General features: G+C 29.7%; 1 protein-coding gene and 1 long non-coding RNA gene across 2 annotated transcripts in view; both read left to right on the top strand.

The window, feature by feature from the left end:
- LOC111633718 (double-stranded RNA-binding protein Staufen homolog 2-like) overlaps positions 1-22,902 on the top strand; it is a 140,067-nt gene that overhangs the window by 73,901 nt on the left and 43,264 nt on the right. Inside the window, exons 6-8 of the mRNA XM_023378331.1 lie at positions 450-593; positions 9,017-9,083; positions 10,884-11,012. Of these exons, the coding sequence (XP_023234099.1) occupies positions 450-593; positions 9,017-9,083; positions 10,884-11,012 (340 nt within the window). The remainder of the gene's footprint in view (positions 1-449; positions 594-9,016; positions 9,084-10,883; positions 11,013-22,902) is intronic.
- Positions 13,060-20,477, top strand: LOC111633719. The gene is made up of 2 exons (XR_002758097.1): positions 13,060-13,229; positions 20,410-20,477. It is a non-coding gene; the product is annotated as an uncharacterized LOC111633719 (long non-coding RNA).

The following is a 22,902-nucleotide window of genomic DNA, read 5'->3' as shown; positions in this document are numbered from 1 at the left end:
GTATGTCCACTACAACTGTGAAGAATTAACGCGATTGGCGAAGCATAGTGACAGCGGGCCAATAGAGAGCTGGGTCCTTACCATAATGCGGTTTGCACGCCAATTTTCGTAAGTGCGTTAATCAATCCGAATAGTTTGGCCGAATATTCGGTATTCAGCCTCAGGCTGAATATACTATTCGTTTGAACACTAAATTAAATCCATGTTTAGAATTTTTTATGATTTGTTTAATGTTATTAAAATGTACAGTACATACCTACTATTATGAATTAAAAATTTTCTTTTAATCAATACATGATTAATTACATTTTTATATTAATTATAAGATTTGTTTTGCTATGTTTTATTATCTAATATAATTTTTTTTAATTTGTATTTGTTTAGATACAAGTATTTTGAATGCTATTCAATGTCATTAATATTTTATTTATTCTTTTCATGATTTTCAGTGTTCCTTGGGAGAACTATCTACAAATGGTACTGGATCCAATAAAAAGACTGCAAAACGAAATGCTGCTGAATCCATGTTACAGTTAATGGGTTACTCTCGACCTCAACCTGGCAAACCAGCAATTAAGTCATCAGGTCTAGATGTAAGAATAATATGTCAGAATTTAGATCTTTTAAAATTTGAATAAATTTAAAATAAAGCTTAACATTTGAATGCCTGGACTGAGTCAGACCCCAATAATGCTCTCTAGCAGTCAATTGACCTCTACCATTTTTTTTCATATTTTTCGCTATTTTTTCATCATAAAATGTTCATATTGTGTTTTTCCATTTATTTTGTTTCATTCTAGTTAGGTTTTTATGTTTTTTAAATAGGAATATATCTATACAATAAAAAAATTTTTAAGAAAAATGTTTTTATTTTTACATATTCTCCTGACATATTTTTCAGATCTTTTTTGTATTTAGGCATATGCCACCTACAAAGTTTTTTGCATGCAAAGCAAGTTACTTTTCTATTGTTTTTCTAGCAAAGTTCAATTTGGTAAGTATTTTCAGATGCAGCTTTAAATGTAGCTGCATCACTACCATCTGTCGGGAATGATGACATTACCAGACATTGAAGTTGCAGATTTCTGTACAACACAACTAACTCTTCAACAATTTTCATCATGAAAGACTGTCAAGGAATCTTGGATCCACTTATCAACTTGTACAATGTGTGTGAGTTGATCATATGCAGATCTAGAATGTTATAGAAGACATGCACCTTGTCATGGCTCTAACACTGTACTTATGAGACATTTGATCTATAGCATCTATACCACATTTTAAGTTATTATAGAAGTTGACTGCCACTGGTGTTTTTTCTTTGCTTTCTCATTAATGAGTTTAGTTCCTGAGGCCTAATTAATTTTTACTGGGAAAAATTATGTAATGTATTGATTTTTTATATTAAATAATTATTTCCACTTAAAAGTGAATCTGACAGCCAAAATAATTGCTGCAAAATAAATACCCCGAAAAAATGTGTTTTTACAGAAAAACTATATAAAAAATTTAAAATAATCTAAAAAAATGCTTTTATTTGATAAATATAGCTGCAGGGATTGTTATTCTTTCATTTGACAGTGCATGAAAATTCACACATGCAGTCTATGTTGTCTACAAACCGGTTGACCTTGAGAACAGCTGATGACTGCTTTCCTGGGATGTTTACATGTAGGCCTCAGGAAGATCAGTTTAAAGCAGGAGGGGAACTAGTTTACCATATACAGTATATTAAATATAACACAAAATTTTTATGCCATTAAAATATGGGGGGACTGAAAAAAAGATATATATAAAAATTTCTACTAAATAAAAAACAAAAAAATCTGCTGATATTATAAAAACATGTTTTTATAATCTATACTAATAGTGTTTTTTTAAATTTTATCGAAGTCAAATCAGTCTAATAGAAGTTTAGAACGATTTAATTAATTTAATAAAAAAAACTCTCATAAAAAACAATAGCACAATTAATTAGCTAATTAATGAAATGTTATAAAAAAATTTTGCGGCAAAAATAAATCGTAAAATTTGCATAGGTCATAGATAATGATGTATATAAACTAACCCATACGTTTTTCGATAAGTTATACCATTAAGGATCATTTTTTCATAACACTATGTAAACTGCCTGAGTTAACTTGGGCAAAGAACTTAAGCGGTTAATTGTTTCACTTGAATGCATACTGTTAAGATTAAGCATATTCTTTTTGTGTTTTTTTGATATGTTAGAGTAATGTCCTCCACCTTGTAAATAACACTGGAATGAAGGGGATCTTGTGACTTTTTTACAAAAGATGGGAGTTTTTTTCAAGCCTTATTCAAAATGTCAACAATGCTTGCATTTCTCTTTTTTAGTTTGGTTTTTCAGCTTGAGTAATATAAAGAAATTATCTGTTGTAACATTTCATCCCTTGTTTAGGAACAGTTCCATGAGATAAAAGGTAATGTAATTGCCTAAACTTTTACCTATATATATTGTTTCCTCTTTTCACTTTTATCTGCAGATCTTTTTTCATCAGTTCTTAGACTCAAAACTGCACTTTTCATCTGAGTCTTCACCTTTAGACTGAGTCAGAGATATATCTTGCAGAGCTTTCAGAATTTTATCTGCAGTAAGAGCAGGCAAATAATACATAGTGTTTCTTCACAATCTATAAAATAGCAAACAACACACAACTGAAACACATGCAACATTGAAAGGCCAGGAAACTTCTGTAAAAACTGCAAGTCTGGGTCTGGCAGCTGTCCCCCCGTCAGAACTAGTTATATAGCAAATGTGTTTTTCAGTTATCATACATACTTTACCCTTTTAGATTATAAGTGGTAAATTAGTAAATTTTTATCATTAAAAGTACACAAAAATATGTTGTATAACAGAAGATGGTCAATTACTGCTATCAGGCATCATTGGTAAAATCAGTATTATCTTTATCCTGGAAAACAATGATTTCTAGTCAGAAATAGCTTTCCCTAAAATTATTAAAAATCAAAATCTTAGAATGATATTATCAGAAACATTGAAAATGTGTCCATCTGAAAATCAAAAGTAGTCAATTGACCATCTCCAGACATTCTAGTGTTAAAATAAATAAATTGTATGGATGAAACTTTCATCAAAAGCCAGTTTTATTGGTTAAAATTAAAATTAGAAATTGCAACAGTGAATTTTTTATGTTATTTAAATTTTATACTTAGAAAATTGAAATTGCATATAAAAATCTAAATTTTTATATGCAATTTCAAGTCTTGAGAATGTCTTGCTTATTATATTAGTTATAAATATATTTTTTATTAAATTTTTAGCTATTTATCATATACATTTTTTCCCCATAAATGAGAATGTTACAGTTGTTTAATTAAAATGTATTTATAAAGTAAATTTAAATAAATATATTTAATTTTGTAATTATTCACATTTTAATAAATCAAATTTACTAGATACAAAATATTTATATAAATAGTTTAACACTAAAACCACTGGTTAGTGTTATATATGTAAACAATTAGTATTATGTTATATACTACCTAAAAGTGTCATTATCAGTGATTTTGACCTATTTTCATAAATATTCCATAAAAATAATGCAACATTTTTTCTTGAAAATAATATGGTTTACATTAACTGTAACTAAAATATAGTAACATAACTTAAAAAGTGTATACATTTAAAATAAAATTTCTTGTATGTGTGTGTATATTTTTCTGCCATTTTATATTTGTGATGTATTATTTGTGTGCATTGACTATCTTGGATCTGTTTTTAGTATTTGTTACAGTTTTATCCAAGGTTTATTTATTAAGCTTATATATGCTTATCTAAGGTCACTGTATGTAACATTACAGTAAGTACAGTAATTCTAGATTGCTGTTTAAATGCCAGCTGCAATGAATTGCACCTGGTTCAGTATGATCAAATAATTTTCTTGGGATTGGTGAAATTTTTTCACAGACTGGTGGTTGAAAAACTCTGCCTTAAGTAATTTTCAAAATTTAGTTTCTTTCAATTTTTAACGTTTTGAAAAATATTAGCTGGTGCTTTTCCTACAAAAAACTGTGAATTTCACTTTTTAAAAAGAACTTTAGCTGCTGCTGGTCAAACTAATCAGTTTGCAGTTTTAGGCATAATGCCAGCCAATGTTTCACATTATCAAAAAATAGAATAAAAATTAAATTTTTCTTAACATTTTTGGTACTGACATTTTGTAGGTGTCATGTTTCTGTGGATTGTCCTTTGTTGATTTTTTGTAAAATCATGCATATTTGAAATTGAATAATGTTATGGTTTTTGTTATTAATGTGTGTTAAAGATTTTTTCTTTCATTTAAGTAGGTATATAATAATTAAAGATTTGCTGATATAGGTTTGATTATAGATAATTTGAATTTACTGTAAACCAATGAAAAATAACTTTTTCTAGCTTTTTTTTATAATTGCTCCATTTGAAAAGTTTGGGCTTGAATCCGATTGAATAATGATTTATTTTTATTTTATTTGTTGTTTTCTTCAATTGACAAAGATTTGTAATGATGTATTCAATAGAAATTTAGTTTAGTTATTTTTTTTATCATTATCATCTGCATTTTCATGGTAGTTAGGCTTAGCACTCCATAGGAAATGCATTAGAACTGCTGTTTTTGGTATTTGATCTGATTCCCAGTCAAAGTTTTGCAGGTGTTTGATGTATGTCATCCCTCTCCTCAGTTGGATCTTGTTACATCATATCATTCATTCCCCTCTGTCACATGACATCAGAAAATAAATCTCAATAAATGAAATTATAGTATCTTTCTTATTTTTCCAGCTTTGTTTTACTTAAGATAAACAAACATTTTCAATTTATTCATAAAACTGCTTCAGGTTTAGCATTAGCATTCAAAAAATACATTGTTCTGAAATATATCTTATGAAATTGTTATCTTAAATAAACCCAAGCTGGAAAAGTATGAAAGGTGTGGTTTTAATGTTAGTTGTTCCAACATTAGTACTTTGAATTAGAGTTCTTATAAAGATACAGTGTTGAAACTTGTTTTATTTGAAAGCTGAAGGCTATATCTAACTAGTAACATAGTAAATATATAGAATTTTTATTGAATAATTTTTTAAAAGCCTTTTTTTCAGAAATTATGCATTTAAAACTCATTTTTAAATTCCCTGTGTTAGCTTTAAGCACTTATAGCACAGAATGTGGTAATAATATAAAAGAATTAACATTAAATTATTTAACAACAACAACACTGACAAAAAACGGACTAAATGGAAGAAAATTTTCTTGTGAAAAAATTTAAAAAAATTGAAAAAGCTAAAATACTTTATTTTAAATTTCATCTGCAGACAGAGCAAGGAATTATATTCCTAAACTGAACATGTACAGTACAGCCATATAAATCTGAACAGATGCATTTAAAACAAAGGTAAATAAATGCCTGTAAGATAAATGGGCATTGCACTGACAGGGATTAAGGTCATTTCTATATTTTGTATGGAAGTAATTCCAAAAGTGTTAAAACATCGTTATACAAAAAATCAAAAATTGTAATAAAAATATTTAAAAATTACATGAAGTAGAAAAATGAATTCATCAAAATAACTGCTCTGGCAGTTTTAGTGTTAAAGTTTATCCATCATAAAGAAAGTATTTTTTGAAGGTACAATAAATTAAAAAAATTGAAATGACTTTTTAATACATTATGCAAAATATGCTATAAAGAAATGATAAATATCTATAACCTATAAAGGAATGATAAATATCTATAACCTATAAAGGAATGATAAATATCTGCAACATCTTTTATTACTAATGGGGTGAGATAAAAATAAAATCTGGATTGAGCTTAAAGCATAATAACTTTTGAACTCAAAAAGATGACTTTAAAATCTTCATGCCAAAAATTACACCATTTCACATGCTCAGTTACAGAATGTGAAGTTTTTGAACATTTGTTAGTCAATTCAAAAAAAAATGGTTTGAAAAGAGGATATAACTTGGATTTTTCTTGCTTTTCCAGCTTGGGTTTATTTAAGATAAGCAAACAAACATTTTAACAAACGTACAAATTATGAAAATATAGTGAACCGCTCAAAAAAATTGGTGGAGGAGCATTTTTTAGCTGAAGGCCATGGCAAATCAACTGTATATAATATTTTGAACAATAAAATATCTGGAAAATGGAAAAGAAGGCCAGGAAGTGGGACGCCTTTTGTTATGAATGCTAAAAATCAGAGAGCATTGCAACAAGTGCTAGAGAACAAAGATGCAGTTAGCCAGGTGGAGGCAGCTAGAAGGTTCTATTGTCATGGAACATACATAGAAAAGACACTTAAGAAGATGAGCTTAAAGAAAAGGAAGAAGAGGTCAGGCAATTTTTTCAGCAGTGTACTGTGGGACCAGAGTACACTGCTGAAAAAATTGCCAAAATCTGAACACAGTGTAAATGGCTTATAAGAAATTTTAGATGACAAAAGTACTTTTCCCTCTCTATGCCAGGAAATGGAATTTACTATGTGAGCAATGAAAATTATGCAAATGGAAAAACAAAATTAAAATTTTTGTTTTTCCATTATTCTACTCCCCAATCTGCACATGCACGTGAAGAGTGGAAACACCAACTATAATAGATATATTTTGTTTTTGTTTGGATATGAATTCTTTACTCTACTGATATTACTTTTGCTGCATACAATGGAAAAATCGGTTCATAATAAGCAATTTTGATGTGCTAAGCATGAAGCATTAGAGGTTTTTACAATCTACAATACATTATAGAAAAGCTTCAGTCCACAAAGTGAATTTAAGGAATGAATTGATTGCATTAAAACAAATTTTTCTAAAGCAAATACAGTAATCCTTCCATTGATGCGAATAATTGGTTTCATAAAAACAATATGTAAATGAAAACCACATAAATAATACTATGAAAAGTTTTTTAAAATAGAAATCTGTTCAATATTCTCAAATACAGTGTTTTACTCTTACTCAGCTTTAAAAAAGTATATTTTTAAAAAATCTTTAGTTAAAAAGCTTTAACTAAAGATTTTTTAAAAACATACATCTATAAGGTGTGACAATTTAATTCCCAGAATGCACCTTTAAAAAATATACATGCAGAACTGTACATTAGTTGCTACTGTCACTTTTAAAGTACTCTCCTTGTACATATATACATTGTCTTAAATGGTGTTTCCATTTCTGGAAGCAGGCTGGAACTCATTTTCCAGAATACTGTTGAGCAGATGTCTCACATTCAGTTAGATATCAGTTATATTATAAAATCTGTGTCTTTTGAGTCTAGCCTTTAATTTTGGAAATAGCCATAAATTACAGGGAGCTAATACAGGTGAATAGGCAGGATGATCTAATTGGATAATTGCCTTTTTGTCCAGATAACGTCTCACAGTGATTGCATTGTTTTTTGACGCATTGATGTGATGAATGATCGACTTGCCAGGTCACAGTTCGGGTCTTTTTTTAAACAGAATTTCTTCATCTCTGCAGCACTTTTAAATAGCATTGTTGGTTGACTGTTTGTCCCTGTTCAATAAATTCTTAGTGGACTATTCTCTTGTGATCAAAGAAATACACCAGCATGGTCTTAAACTGTGAGCGTGTGCAGTGGTGATATTCGAAATATTTAACAAAGGGTTCGCTAACAGAAAATTTTTCTTTAACAATTTCTTTTCGCTCAAATGGTGCATTAGCAACATTAGCGCAAAAACTGACCTTAAGATACCCATATAAATAAAAAAAAGATATATATTACACGCAATGATAAAACTGAAATAACTATGCAGTAAGTCACGAACACCGACAAACAAAATGGAAGTTTTGGTTAGAAATAAATACAATACTTTTTCTTGCGATATATCTAATAATAGACAGATGTCATCATCTCTCAAAATACAATATTTGTTTTATTTCACTGTCGATAGCCCGACACGTGTTCTTCAGCCATCTTGTATTTTCTCGCGCACGTGGGATTATGGGATCTCTCTTATGATTGGATCTAGTTTCAAGAACTCTCTTGAGTCGATCGCGATTGAACCTCGTTTCAGTTGAGATTGAAACGGTCGACTAAGGCGAATGGAGTATAAGGCTCTAGTTTAGTAGTGTTACAAAGTATAATACATATATCAAAAAACACACCACCTTAATTTGTTTTTTGATTTACATACTGTTGAGTGAGTGTTCCTCAATCATAATACGTATATTTTAATATATTGTTTAAAAGAAACAAAACCACTGAGAAATGTTACATGTGTTTAACAAGGTTCAGAAAACTTTGAAAATGTTAACAATGGGTTCGGCCGAACCTGTGCGAACCCGCTGAATATCACCACTGAGCGTGTGTCACATGCATGCGTTTTTAGGTGTGGTGAGCTCTGGGATTTCCATTCCATTTTCTGATATTTAGTTTCTAGCTCTTAATGTAATGTTTCAGTAGCACATTTGTTGATTTTTACAGAAAATTTAATATTGGTATGTTGTTCTAAATTTCAGTCCCCCATTTTTATGCCAAAGAGTACAAGCAGATAACTACTGTATTACCTTTCCAATAGCTAATTAGCAACTAGCTCTATCGCTTGAAATTTATGCATGTATTAGTCATGAATGTCGCAAATACAAGTGCACATGCCATTTTGATATAATTAAGTCACATGCAATGTTGCACAGCCATTCTGGGAATTAAATTGTTACACCTTATAACAAAAATAGAGGTTATTGATAACAAAAGCCCACTTTTTGATATAACTATCATTTACTTCTCTGTAAAGTTGTTTATTTAAAATTTAAAACTTTTTTAATCATGTTAAGGTGAATTTGCATAGGTGGAGAACATGTAAACAGAGGGATTACTGCATTTAAATTGAGATTAAATAGTTCAAAGTTAAATTTCACACAAATGTTATATTATGTAATGATATTGTACTTATGAAAAATATAGTTATAAATGCTAAATGCTAAATAGTTGTTATAATTGTAAGATTTAATACATTTTTATAAAACACTATATTTCAGGGTTGTCATGTTCTGCAAGGCCAAGAATCTGAGAAAGGACGTAAGGTGACTTTTCTGGATCATGAAGGTATATAAATTTATGAATATAGAATTAAGATGTAAGATTTACAAGAATTTATCACTAGATGATTTATTTTTGGTAATGTAATAAAATATACCCACTATATGTGATTGATAATCAATATATATTATAAATGTAAGTGTACAATGTGCATGCCGCTAAAACTCAAAAATGAGTCCCAGTATGATCAAGGGAGTTATATGGTGTGGTAGCCCTCTATCCCACATCCATGAAGAAGGTTCCCGTTTTTACCTGAAGGGCATGCTGTTGAAGATATAAGGGCTGGAAGTTTCGCCTTTTAGAAATTTCTAGAACAGTCTAGAGTATTTGAGAGCATTCCACAACATTCCAGAATGTTTCGGAGTGTTCTGGAACATTTGGAAACATCTGAAAACATCCCAGATCATTGTGGAACATTTCAGAACACTCTCGAATGTTCTGGAATGTTCTGGAACATTGTAGATCATTCGAAGCCTTTTTTGTATGGGTGGGACTACCCATTGGTGGGGTATATAAAGCAAGATCTGTCGTGGGTTCAAACATCAGTTTCTTATCAATAACGAAGGGAAGAACCGAAAAAGAAGTGAAAATTCCAAAGTAGTGCAGTGAGTGAATAAAAACAAACAGTGAAGTGTGAGTAGTCAAAGTGATACAGTGACTGAATATAAATCAAAAATAAAGTGTGAAAACCGTGTAAAGTGTACTTAGTGTATTTGTTAATAAAAAGCTGATTTGATTTATATTTTATACAAATGCCCAAACTTAAAAGAGGAGGAGCTCTTGCCAGATCTAAATTTTTTTTTGAATATTAATGTTGATATCGTCGACAATATTATTTTTATTTGCCAAAATTGCCCTTTGAAATAGCCACTCCGAATAATAAAAAGAAGCACAGAGCCCAAACGATTAGAAGTTGAAGATTGAAATTTGGTACACAGTTACAGTGTGTCATGAGAACGTACACTAAGAAGGGATTTTTCGAAATTTCCCCCGTGGAAGAGAAGGACAGGATTAAGGCTTCCCATGAACAACTCGGCTTTTATTATACTATTTTAGAAGTGGTTTTTTGCGTTTTTGATTATGTTTTAATAGGGTACGTCACGAGAATGTACACTAAGAAGGGATTTTTGGAAATTCCCTGCTGGGAGAGGTTGTTAACACTTTTCGTGGGGGAAGTGTTAACATTTCATTAAGAATGGTAGTCCAACTACCATACAATCTCATATCAACTCCCTGAGCGAAGCCAGGTACCCCAGCTAGTATTTCATAACATTTAATACATAAACTAAAAATTATGTATGATACAGTTTAATACAGTAATTAGATTGAAATTTTTATTAATTTTTTTCTAATTGAAATAAATTTGGGATACAAAAAATCATTAGTTTTCATTCAGATGTGTAGGAAAATGTTAATCATCTTAAAGTGGTCATATAGACTATACTATGCTTTAAAAGAAATGCTTACTGATTTTAGTAATTTGGATCGAAAGATCTGAAATTTACCCAGTAAATAATAATACAATTATTATTAGTTCTCATCTTTTTTATACTATATATATTATTTTGTTAAAATATGATTGATTTAGTCCATTTCAAAATTTTATGTAAAAGGATTGTATAAAATTTCTACTTAAAACCCCAATTGCTTTTAACTATGCATATTGATGGAGTTTACATTTTTTTTCTTCCATTCACTTGTACTAACAGATGAAATGCAGTTCTTATAATGTTTTGTAATCCATCTAAATAAGAATCGAAATTTATTTTAAAAATTTTATAATTAACAATTAAAATTTTTATATAGGAGAAAAATTAGATGGTGAAGGTAAATTGGGACGCCAGTTAGTGCCTGGACTATTGTTAATGCCTGATACTACAGGTTTAACAACTGATCAGAGTGGCGTGCAGGGATTCACATCTGTGGCTGGAACAGGTATGTAATAATACTATATAAATAATAATCTTTATTAGGGATGAACTGACTATATCAATTTTTAAATTTGAATAGTAACTGGTAATATTGTATTATTTGCCAATATTATCAATTTTTAAATTATATATACATAAATTAAATATTTATTAGAAAATAAATGATAATTTATATTATTATGTTATGTTGTTATGAAATTTATGAACATAATATGAAATAATTAAAATACTTTAATTTTGAAATTAGAATAGAGTCCAAAAAATCAAGTATTTTTGGATTTTTCTAGGTGGTTTTTTATATAAACTAATTTAGAATATAGGGGAGGTAGCGGTATCATTATTTTGTAAATACCATAGACTTTGGATTATCTGACTTACTGTGGCAGATGGCAGAGCCTGTTAAGGAGAAAAATTTGGATTGAAGATAAGGCATTTCCTATACAGTTGAGCTTGTCAGTGCATCCTGTATGTGGTTTATTTTTTAGCTATAGTTTTTACAGTACATGTGATAATGTTTTAATACAAAATTTTCACAAAAAGTAAACCTGTAAGACACTGACAATGATGCATTCATTACCTGCAGAATAACTATGTTTCCTGAAAATGTTTGCAATAGCATTTTTATTACAGTACAATACTATTATTTAATATTGTATTGTAATAAAAAGTATAAAATACAAAATAATTATATTTTATAATTATTTTGNTTTTTTGAAGGGGGGGAAATGGTCTTCACAATTTGAAATCGATCGAACACGCTGTGCTCGAATGCTCGTGTAAATGCGCGCCATCATTCATAGGATAAATGTACTATGCCAAAACCCTATGCGGGAGTGTATTAAAAAACTTTCCAAAGTTTTATGGCAATCGTACTATGCCACAAACCTTCGCCGGAGTATATTAAACAACTTCCCAAAGTTTCACGGCAATCGGATAAACGGTGTGGTAATGCACGAAGGACATAAGACAGACACACAGACAGACATACATTCATTTTTATATATATAGATAATATGCACAAAATAAAAATGAAAATAATAATAGTCACATATATTCACAATTTATAATTACAGTGATCAGCAGACATATACACCTATTCATTTGAGAATCGTCGCACATTTGAGATCTGACCCTGCCTAACCTTCTTTTTAAACGCTCTTCCCTTTCTCTTTCCTCTATCGCTCTAGTCCATGTATGCATACATCATAATACTTTTCCATCATAGATTTCCAATTTTACAATTACATGACTCACAGCCTGGTGATAATGGAGAAAAGAGACAGATAGGACGTAGGTATAAGTCACAGTTATGATTTCACAGATTTGAAACAGCTTGGTAGCCCGAACAGCCCCAGGCTTTTGCCCATGCATGCTAAGTGTCTTTCATTACAAACATTTAGCATTCTGAAGTCTATGACAACAATTGTTTGACATTGACGGCCGCGAATTTCGTGCCAATGAGCTGCCTCGACTTGTTCGATTATGTTATCAACTCAATTTCATATTTATTTTCACATTTTCACTTCGCGGTCCTTCTCTCTTCTTTTTCCATTATTTACATGTGTAGGTCATTTGATTGTTATCCACATTTGATATCATCACTTATCACATACTGCCATGATGCTCATGTATGTCCACTACAACTGTGAAGAATTAACGCGATTGGCGAAGCATAGTGACAGCGGGCCAATAGAGAGCTGGGTCCTTACCATAATGCGGTTTGCACGCCAATTTTCGTAAGTGCGTTAATCAATCCGAATAGTTTGGCCGAATATTCGGTATTCAGCCTCAGGCTGAATATACTATTCGTTTGAACACTAAATTAAATCCATGTTTAGAATTTTTTATGATTTGTTTAATGTTATTAAAATGTACAGTACATACCTACTATTATGAATTAAAAATTTTCTTTTAATCAATACATGATTAATTACATTTTTATATTAATTATAAGATTTGTTTTGCTATGTTTTATTATCTAATATAATTTTTTTTAATTTGTATTTGTTTAGATACAAGTATTTTGAATGCTATTCAATGTCATTAATATTTTATTTATTCTTTTCATGATTTTCAGTGTTCCTTGGGAGAACTATCTACAAATGGTACTGGATCCAATAAAAAGACTGCAAAACGAAATGCTGCTGAATCCATGTTACAGTTAATGGGTTACTCTCGACCTCAACCTGGCAAACCAGCAATTAAGTCATCAGGTCTAGATGTAAGAATAATATGTCAGAATTTAGATCTTTTAAAATTTGAATAAATTTAAAATAAAGCTTAACATTTGAATGCCTGGACTGAGTCAGACCCCAATAATGCTCTCTAGCAGTCAATTGACCTCTACCATTTTTTTTCATATTTTTCGCTATTTTTTCATCATAAAATGTTCATATTGTGTTTTTCCATTTATTTTGTTTCATTCTAGTTAGGTTTTTATGTTTTTTAAATAGGAATATATCTATACAATAAAAAAATTTTTAAGAAAAATGTTTTTATTTTTACATATTCTCCTGACATATTTTTCAGATCTTTTTTGTATTTAGGCATATGCCACCTACAAAGTTTTTTGCATGCAAAGCAAGTTACTTTTCTATTGTTTTTCTAGCAAAGTTCAATTTGGTAAGTATTTTCAGATGCAGCTTTAAATGTAGCTGCATCACTACCATCTGTCGGGAATGATGACATTACCAGACATTGAAGTTGCAGATTTCTGTACAACACAACTAACTCTTCAACAATTTTCATCATGAAAGACTGTCAAGGAATCTTGGATCCACTTATCAACTTGTACAATGTGTGTGAGTTGATCATATGCAGATCTAGAATGTTATAGAAGACATGCACCTTGTCATGGCTCTAACACTGTACTTATGAGACATTTGATCTATAGCATCTATACCACATTTTAAGTTATTATAGAAGTTGACTGTCACTGGTGTTTTTTCTTTGCTTTCTCATTAATGAGTTTAGTTCCTGAGGCCTAATTAATTTTTACTGGGAAAAATTATGTAATGTATTGATTTTTTATATTAAATAATTATTTCCACTTAAAAGTGAATCTGACAGCCAAAATAATTGCTGCAAAATAAATACCCCGAAAAAATGTGTTTTTACAGAAAAACTATATGAAAAATTTAAAAGCATTCTTTTTAAATTATTTTATTTGAAAAATATAGCTGCACTGATTGTTGTTCTTTCATTTAACAAGGCGTGAAATTTCACACGTGCAGTCTATGTTGTTTACAAACCGGTTGACCTTGAGAACATTTGGTCAGNCTGCTATCAGGCATCATTGGTAAAATCAGTATTATCTTTATCCTGGAAAACAATGATTTCTAGTCAGAAATAGCTTTCCCTAAAATTATTAAAAATCAAAATCTTAGAATGATATTATCAGAAACATTGAAAATGTGTCCATCTGAAAATCAAAAGTAGTCAATTGACCATCTCCAGACATTCTAGTGTTAAAATAAATAAATTGTATGGATGAAACTTTCATCAAAAGCCAGTTTTATTGGTTAAAATTAAAATTAGAAATTGCAACAGTGAATTTTTTATGTTATTTAAATTTTATACTTAGAAAATTGAAATTGCATATAAAAATCTAAATTTTTATATGCAATTTCAAGTCTTGAGAATGTCTTGCTTATTATATTAGTTATAAATATATTTTTTATTAAATTTTTAGCTATTTATCATATACATTTTTTCCCCATAAATGAGAATGTTACAGTTGTTTAATTAAAATGTATTTATAAAGTAAATTTAAATAAATATATTTAATTTTGTAATTATTCACATTTTAATAAATCAAATTTACTAGATACAAAATATTTATATAAATAGTTTAACACTAAAACCACTGGTTAGTGTTATATATGTAAACAATTAGTATTATGTTATATACTACCTAAAAGTGTCATTATCAGTGATTTTGACCTATTTTCATAAATATTCCATAAAAATAATGCAACATTTTTTCTTGAAAATAATATGGTTTACATTAACTGTAACTAAAATATAGTAACATAACTTAAAAAGTGTATACATTTAAAATAAAATTTCTTGTATGTGTGTGTATATTTTTCTGCCATTTTATATTTGTGATGTATTATTTGTGTGCATTGACTATCTTGGATCTGTTTTTAGTATTTGTTACAGTTTTATCCAAGGTTTATTTATTAAGCTTATATATGCTTATCTAAGGTCACTGTATGTAACATTACAGTAAGTACAGTAATTCTAGATTGCTGTTTAAATGCCAGCTGCAATGAATTGCACCTGGTTCAGTATGATCAAATAATTTTCTTGGGATTGGTGAAATTTTTTCACAGACTGGTGGTTGAAAAACTCTGCCTTAAGTAATTTTCAAAATTTAGTTTCTTTCAATTTTTAACGTTTTGAAAAATATTAGCTGGTGCTTTTCCTACAAAAAACTGTGAATTTCACTTTTTAAAAAGAACTTTAGCTGCTGCTGGTCAAACTAATCAGTTTGCAGTTTTAGGCATAATGCCAGCCAATGTTTCACATTATCAAAAAATAGAATAAAAATTAAATTTTTCTTAACATTTTTGGTACTGACATTTTGTAGGTGTCATGTTTCTGTGGATTGTCCTTTGTTGATTTTTTGTAAAATCATGCATATTTGAAATTGAATAATGTTATGGTTTTTGTTATTAATGTGTGTTAAAGATTTTTTCTTTCATTTAAGTAGGTATATAATAATTAAAGATTTGCTGATATAGGTTTGATTATAGATAATTTGAATTTACTGTAAACCAATGAAAAATAACTTTTTCTAGCTTTTTTTTATAATTGCTCCATTTGAAAAGTTTGGGCTTGAATCCGATTGAATAATGATTTATTTTTATTTTATTTGTTGTTTTCTTCAATTGACAAAGATTTGTAATGATGTATTCAATAGAAATTTAGTTTAGTTATTTTTTTTATCATTATCATCTGCATTTTCATGGTAGTTAGGCTTAGCACTCCATAGGAAATGCATTAGAACTGCTGTTTTTGGTATTTGATCTGATTCCCAGTCAAAGTTTTGCAGGTGTTTGATGTATGTCATCCCTCTCCTCAGTTGGATCTTGTTACATCATATCATTCATTCCCCTCTGTCACATGACATCAGAAAATAAATCTCAATAAATGAAATTATAGTATCTTTCTTATTTTTCCAGCTTTGTTTTACTTAAGATAAACAAACATTTTCAATTTATTCATAAAACTGCTTCAGGTTTAGCATTAGCATTCAAAAAATACATTGTTCTGAAATATATCTTATGAAATTGTTATCTTAAATAAACCCAAGCTGGAAAAGTATGAAAGGTGTGGTTTTAATGTTAGTTGTTCCAACATTAGTACTTTGAATTAGAGTTCTTATAAAGATACAGTGTTGAAACTTGTTTTATTTGAAAGCTGAAGGCTATATCTAACTAGTAACATAGTAAATATATAGAATTTTTATTGAATAATTTTTTAAAAGCCTTTTTTTCAGAAATTATGCATTTAAAACTCATTTTTAAATTCCCTGTGTTAGCTTTAAGCACTTATAGCACAGAATGTGGTAATAATATAAAAGAATTAACATTAAATTATTTAACAACAACAACACTGACAAAAAACGGACTAAATGGAAGAAAATTTTCTTGTGAAAAAATTTAAAAAAATTGAAAAAGCTAAAATACTTTATTTTAAATTTCATCTGCAGACAGAGCAAGGAATTATATTCCTAAACTGAATATGTACAGTACAGCCATATAAATCTGAACAGATGCATTTAAAACAAAGGTAAATAAATGCCTGTAAGATAAATGGGCATTGCACTGACAGGGATTAAGGTCATTTCTATATTTTGTATGGAAGTAATTCCAAAAGTGTTAAAACATCGTTATACAAAAAATCAAAAATTGTAATAAAAATATTTAAAAATTACATGAAGTAGAAAAATGAATTCATCAAAATAACTGCTCTGGCAGTTTTAGTGTTAAAGTTTATCCATCATAAAGAAAGTATTTTTTGAAGGTACAATAAATTAAAAAAATTGAAATGACTTTTTAATACATTATGCAAAATATGCTATAAAGAAATGATAAATATCTATAACCTATAAAGGAATGATAAATATCTATAACCTATAAAGGAATGATAAATATCTGCAACATCTTTTATTACTAATGGGGTGAGATAAAAATAAAATCTGGATTGAGCTTAAAGCATAATAACTTTTGAACTCAAAAAGATGACTTTAAAATCTTCATGCCAAAAATTACACCATTTCACATGCTCAGTTACAGAATGTGAAGTTTTTGAACATTTGTTAGTCAATTCAAAAAAAAATGGTTTGAAAAGAGGATATAACTTGGATTTTTCTTGCTTTTCCAGCTTGGGTTTATTTAAGATAAGCAAACAAACATTTTAACAAACGTACAAATTATGAAAATATAGTGAACCGCTCAAAAAAATTGGTGGAGGAGCATTTTTTAGCTGAAGGCCATGGCAAATCAACTGTATATAATATTTTGAACAATAAAATATCTGGAAAATGGAAAAGAAGGCCAGGAAGTGGGACGCCTTTTGTTATGAATGCTAAAAATCAGAGAGCATTGCAACAAGTGCTAGAGAACAAAGATGCAGTTAGCCAGGTGGAGGCAGCTAGAAGGTTCTATTGTCATGGAACATACATAGAAAAGACACTTAAGAAGATGAGCTTAAAGAAAAGGAAGAAGAGGTCAGGCAATTTTTTCAGCAGTGTACTGTGGGACCAGAGTACACTGCTGAAAAAATTGCCAAAATCTGAACACAGTGTAAATGGCTTATAAGAAATTTTAGATGACAAAAGTACTTTTCCCTCTCTATGCCAGGAAATGGAATTTACTATGTGAGCAATGAAAATTATGCAAATGGAAAAACAAAATTAAAATTTTTGTTTTTCCATTATTCTACTCCCCAATCTGCACATGCACGTGAAGAGTGGAAACACCAACTATAATAGATATATTTTGTTTTTGTTTGGATATGAATTCTTTACTCTACTGATATTACTTTTGCTGCATACAATGGAAAAATCGGTTCATAATAAGCAATTTTGATGTGCTAAGCATGAAGCATTAGAGGTTTTTACAATCTACAATACATTATAGAAAAGCTTCAGTCCACAAAGTGAATTTAAGGAATGAATTGATTGCATTAAAACAAATTTTTCTAAAGCAAATACAGTAATCCTTCCATTGATGCGAATAATTGGTTTCATAAAAACAATATGTAAATGAAAACCACATAAATAATACTATGAAAAGTTTTTTAAAATAGAAATCTGTTCAATATTCTCAAATACAGTGTTTTACTCTTACTCAGCTTTAAAAAAGTATATTTTTAAAAAATCTTTAGTTAAAAAGCTTTAACTAAAGATTTTTTAAAAACATACATCTATAAGGTGTGACAATTTAATTCCCAGAATGCACCTTTAAAAAATATACATGCAGAACTGTACATTAGTTGCTACTGTCACTTTTAAAGTACTCTCCTTGTACATATATACATTGTCTTAAATGGTGTTTCCATTTCTGGAAGCAGGCTGGAACTCATTTTCCAGAATACTGTTGAGCAGATGTCTCACATTCAGTTAGATATCAGTTATATTATAAAATCTGTGTCTTTTGAGTCTAGCCTTTAATTTTGGAAATAGCCATAAATTACAGGGAGCTAATACAGGTGAATAGGCAGGATGATCTAATTGGATAATTGCCTTTTTGTCCAGATAACGTCTCACAGTGATTGCATTGTTTTTTGACGCATTGATGTGATGAATGATCGACTTGCCAGGTCACAGTTCGGGTCTTTTTTTAAACAGAATTTCTTCATCTCTGCAGCACTTTTAAATAGCATTGTTGGTTGACTGTTTGTCCCTGTTCAATAAATTCTTAGTGGACTATTCTCTTGTGATCAAAGAAATACACCAGCATGGTCTTAAACTGTGAGCGTGTGCAGTGGTGATATTCGAAATATTTAACAAAGGGTTCGCTAACAGAAAATTTTTCTTTAACAATTTCTTTTCGCTCAAATGGTGCATTAGCAACATTAGCGCAAAAACTGACCTTAAGATACCCATATAAATAAAAAAAAGATATATATTACACGCGATGATAAAACTGAAATAACTATGCAGTAAGTCACGAACACCGACAAACAAAATGGAAGTTTTGGTTAGAAATAAATACAATACTTTTTCTTGCGATATATCTAATAATAGACAGATGTCATCATCTCTCAAAATACAATATTTGTTTTATTTCACTGTCGATAGCCCGACACGTGTTCTTCAGCCATCTTGTATTTTCTCGCGCACGTGGGATTATGGGATCTCTCTTATGATTGGATCTAGTTTCAAGAACTCTCTTGAGTCGATCGCGATTGAACCTCGTTTCAGTTGAGATTGAAACGGTCGACTAAGGCGAATGGAGTATAAGGCTCTAGTTTAGTAGTGTTACAAAGTATAATACATATATCAAAAAACACACCACCTTAATTTGTTTTTTGATTTACATACTGTTGAGTGAGTGTTCCTCAATCATAATACGTATATTTTAATATATTGTTTAAAAGAAACAAAACCACTGAGAAATGTTACATGTGTTTAACAAGGTTCAGAAAACTTTGAAAATGTTAACAATGGGTTCGGCCGAACCTGTGCGAACCCGCTGAATATCACCACTGAGCGTGTGTCACATGCATGCGTTTTTAGGTGTGGTGAGCTCTGGGATTTCCATTCCATTTTCTGATATTTAGTTTCTAGCTCTTAATGTAATGTTTCAGTAGCACATTTGTTGATTTTTACAGAAAATTTAATATTGGTATGTTGTTCTAAATTTCAGTCCCCCATTTTTATGCCAAAGAGTACAAGCAGATAACTACTGTATTACCTTTCCAATAGCTAATTAGCAACTAGCTCTATCGCTTGAAATTTATGCATGTATTAGTCATGAATGTCGCAAATACAAGTGCACATGCCATTTTGATATAATTAAGTCACATGCAATGTTGCACAGCCATTCTGGGAATTAAATTGTTACACCTTATAACAAAAATAGAGGTTATTGATAACAAAAGCCCACTTTTTGATATAACTATCATTTACTTCTCTGTAAAGTTGTTTATTTAAAATTTAAAACTTTTTTAATCATGTTAAGGTGAATTTGCATAGGTGGAGAACATGTAAACAGAGGGATTACTGCATTTAAATTGAGATTAAATAGTTCAAAGTTAAATTTCACACAAATGTTATATTATGTAATGATATTGTACTTATGAAAAATATAGTTATAAATGCTAAATGCTAAATAGTTGTTATAATTGTAAGATTTAATACATTTTTATAAAACACTATATTTCAGGGTTGTCATGTTCTGCAAGGCCAAGAATCTGAGAAAGGACGTAAGGTGACTTTTCTGGATCATGAAGGTATATAAATTTATGAATATAGAATTAAGATGTAAGATTTACAAGAATTTATCACTAGATGATTTATTTTTGGTAATGTAATAAAATATACCCACTATATGTGATTGATAATCAATATATATTATAAATGTAAGTGTACAATGTGCATGCCGCTAAAACTCAAAAATGAGTCCCAGTATGATCAAGGGAGTTATATGGTGTGGTAGCCCTCTATCCCACATCCATGAAGAAGGTTCCCGTTTTTACCTGAAGGGCATGCTGTTGAAGATATAAGGGCTGGAAGTTTCGCCTTTTAGAAATTTCTAGAACAGTCTAGAGTATTTGAGAGCATTCCACAACATTCCAGAATGTTTCGGAGTGTTCTGGAACATTTGGAAACATCTGAAAACATCCCAGATCATTGTGGAACATTTCAGAACACTCTCGAATGTTCTGGAATGTTCTGGAACATTGTAGATCATTCGAAGCCTTTTTTGTATGGGTGGGACTACCCATTGGTGGGGTATATAAAGCAAGATCTGTCGTGGGTTCAAACATCAGTTTCTTATCAATAACGAAGGGAAGAACCGAAAAAGAAGTGAAAATTCCAAAGTAGTGCAGTGAGTGAATAAAAACAAACAGTGAAGTGTGAGTAGTCAAAGTGATACAGTGACTGAATATAAATCAAAAATAAAGTGTGAAAACCGTGTAAAGTGTACTTAGTGTATTTGTTAATAAAAAGCTGATTTGATTTATATTTTATACAAATGCCCAAACTTAAAAGAGGAGGAGCTCTTGCCAGATCTAAATTTTTTTTTGAATATTAATGTTGATATCGTCGACAATATTATTTTTATTTGCCAAAATTGCCCTTTGAAATAGCCACTCCGAATAATAAAAAGAAGCACAGAGCCCAAACGATTAGAAGTTGAAGATTGAAATTTGGTACACAGTTACAGTGTGTCATGAGAACGTACACTAAGAAGGGATTTTTCGAAATTTCCCCCGTGGAAGAGAAGGACAGGATTAAGGCTTCCCATGAACAACTCGGCTTTTATTATACTATTTTAGAAGTGGTTTTTTGCGTTTTTGATTATGTTTTAATAGGGTACGTCACGAGAATGTACACTAAGAAGGGATTTTTGGAAATTCCCTGCTGGGAGAGGTTGTTAACACTTTTCGTGGGGGAAGTGTTAACATTTCATTAAGAATGGTAGTCCAACTACCATACAATCTCATATCAACTCCCTGAGCGAAGCCAGGTACCCCAGCTAGTATTTCATAACATTTAATACATAAACTAAAAATTATGTATGATACAGTTTAATACAGTAATTAGATTGAAATTTTTATTAATTTTTTTCTAATTGAAATAAATTTGGGATACAAAAAATCATTAGTTTTCATTCAGATGTGTAGGAAAATGTTAATCATCTTAAAGTGGTCATATAGACTATACTATGCTTTAAAAGAAATGCTTACTGATTTTAGTAATTTGGATCGAAAGATCTGAAATTTACCCAGTAAATAATAATACAATTATTATTAGTTCTCATCTTTTTTATACTATATATATTATTTTGTTAAAATATGATTGATTTAGTCCATTTCAAAATTTTATGTAAAAGGATTGTATAAAATTTCTACTTAAAACCCCAATTGCTTTTAACTATGCATATTGATGGAGTTTACATTTTTTTTCTTCCATTCACTTGTACTAACAGATGAAATGCAGTTCTTATAATGTTTTGTAATCCATCTAAATAAGAATCGAAATTTATTTTAAAAATTTTATAATTAACAATTAAAATTTTTATATAGGAGAAAAATTAGATGGTGAAGGTAAATTGGGACGCCAGTTAGTGCCTGGACTATTGTTAATGCCTGATACTACAGGTTTAACAACTGATCAGAGTGGCGTGCAGGGATTCACATCTGTGGCTGGAACAGGTATGTAATAATACTATATAAATAATAATCTTTATTAGGGATGAACTGACTATATCAATTTTTAAATTTGAATAGTAACTGGTAATATTGTATTATTTGCCAATATTATCAATTTTTAAATTATATATACATAAATTAAATATTTATTAGAAAATAAATGATAATTTATATTATTATGTTATGTTGTTATGAAATTTATGAACATAATATGAAATAATTAAAATACTTTAATTTTGAAATTAGAATAGAGTCCAAAAAATCAAGTATTTTTGGATTTTTCTAGGTGGTTTTTTATATAAACTAATTTAGAATATAGGGGAGGTAGCGGTATCATTATTTTGTAAATACCATAGACTTTGGATTATCTGACTTACTGTGGCAGATGGCAGAGCCTGTTAAGGAGAAAAATTTGGATTGAAGATAAGGCATTTCCTATACAGTTGAGCTTGTCAGTGCATCCTGTATATGGTTTATTTTTTAGCTATAGTTTTTACAGT

This window comes from Centruroides sculpturatus, unplaced genomic scaffold (assembly GCF_000671375.1).
Source record: "Centruroides sculpturatus isolate CEXI.00-Female unplaced genomic scaffold, Cexi_2.0 scaffold850, whole genome shotgun sequence".
Classification (NCBI taxonomy): Eukaryota; Metazoa; Arthropoda; class Arachnida; order Scorpiones; family Buthidae; genus Centruroides; species Centruroides sculpturatus.
Note: the sequence above shows the minus strand (reverse complement) of the source record. Positions and strands in the feature narration are given on the sequence as shown.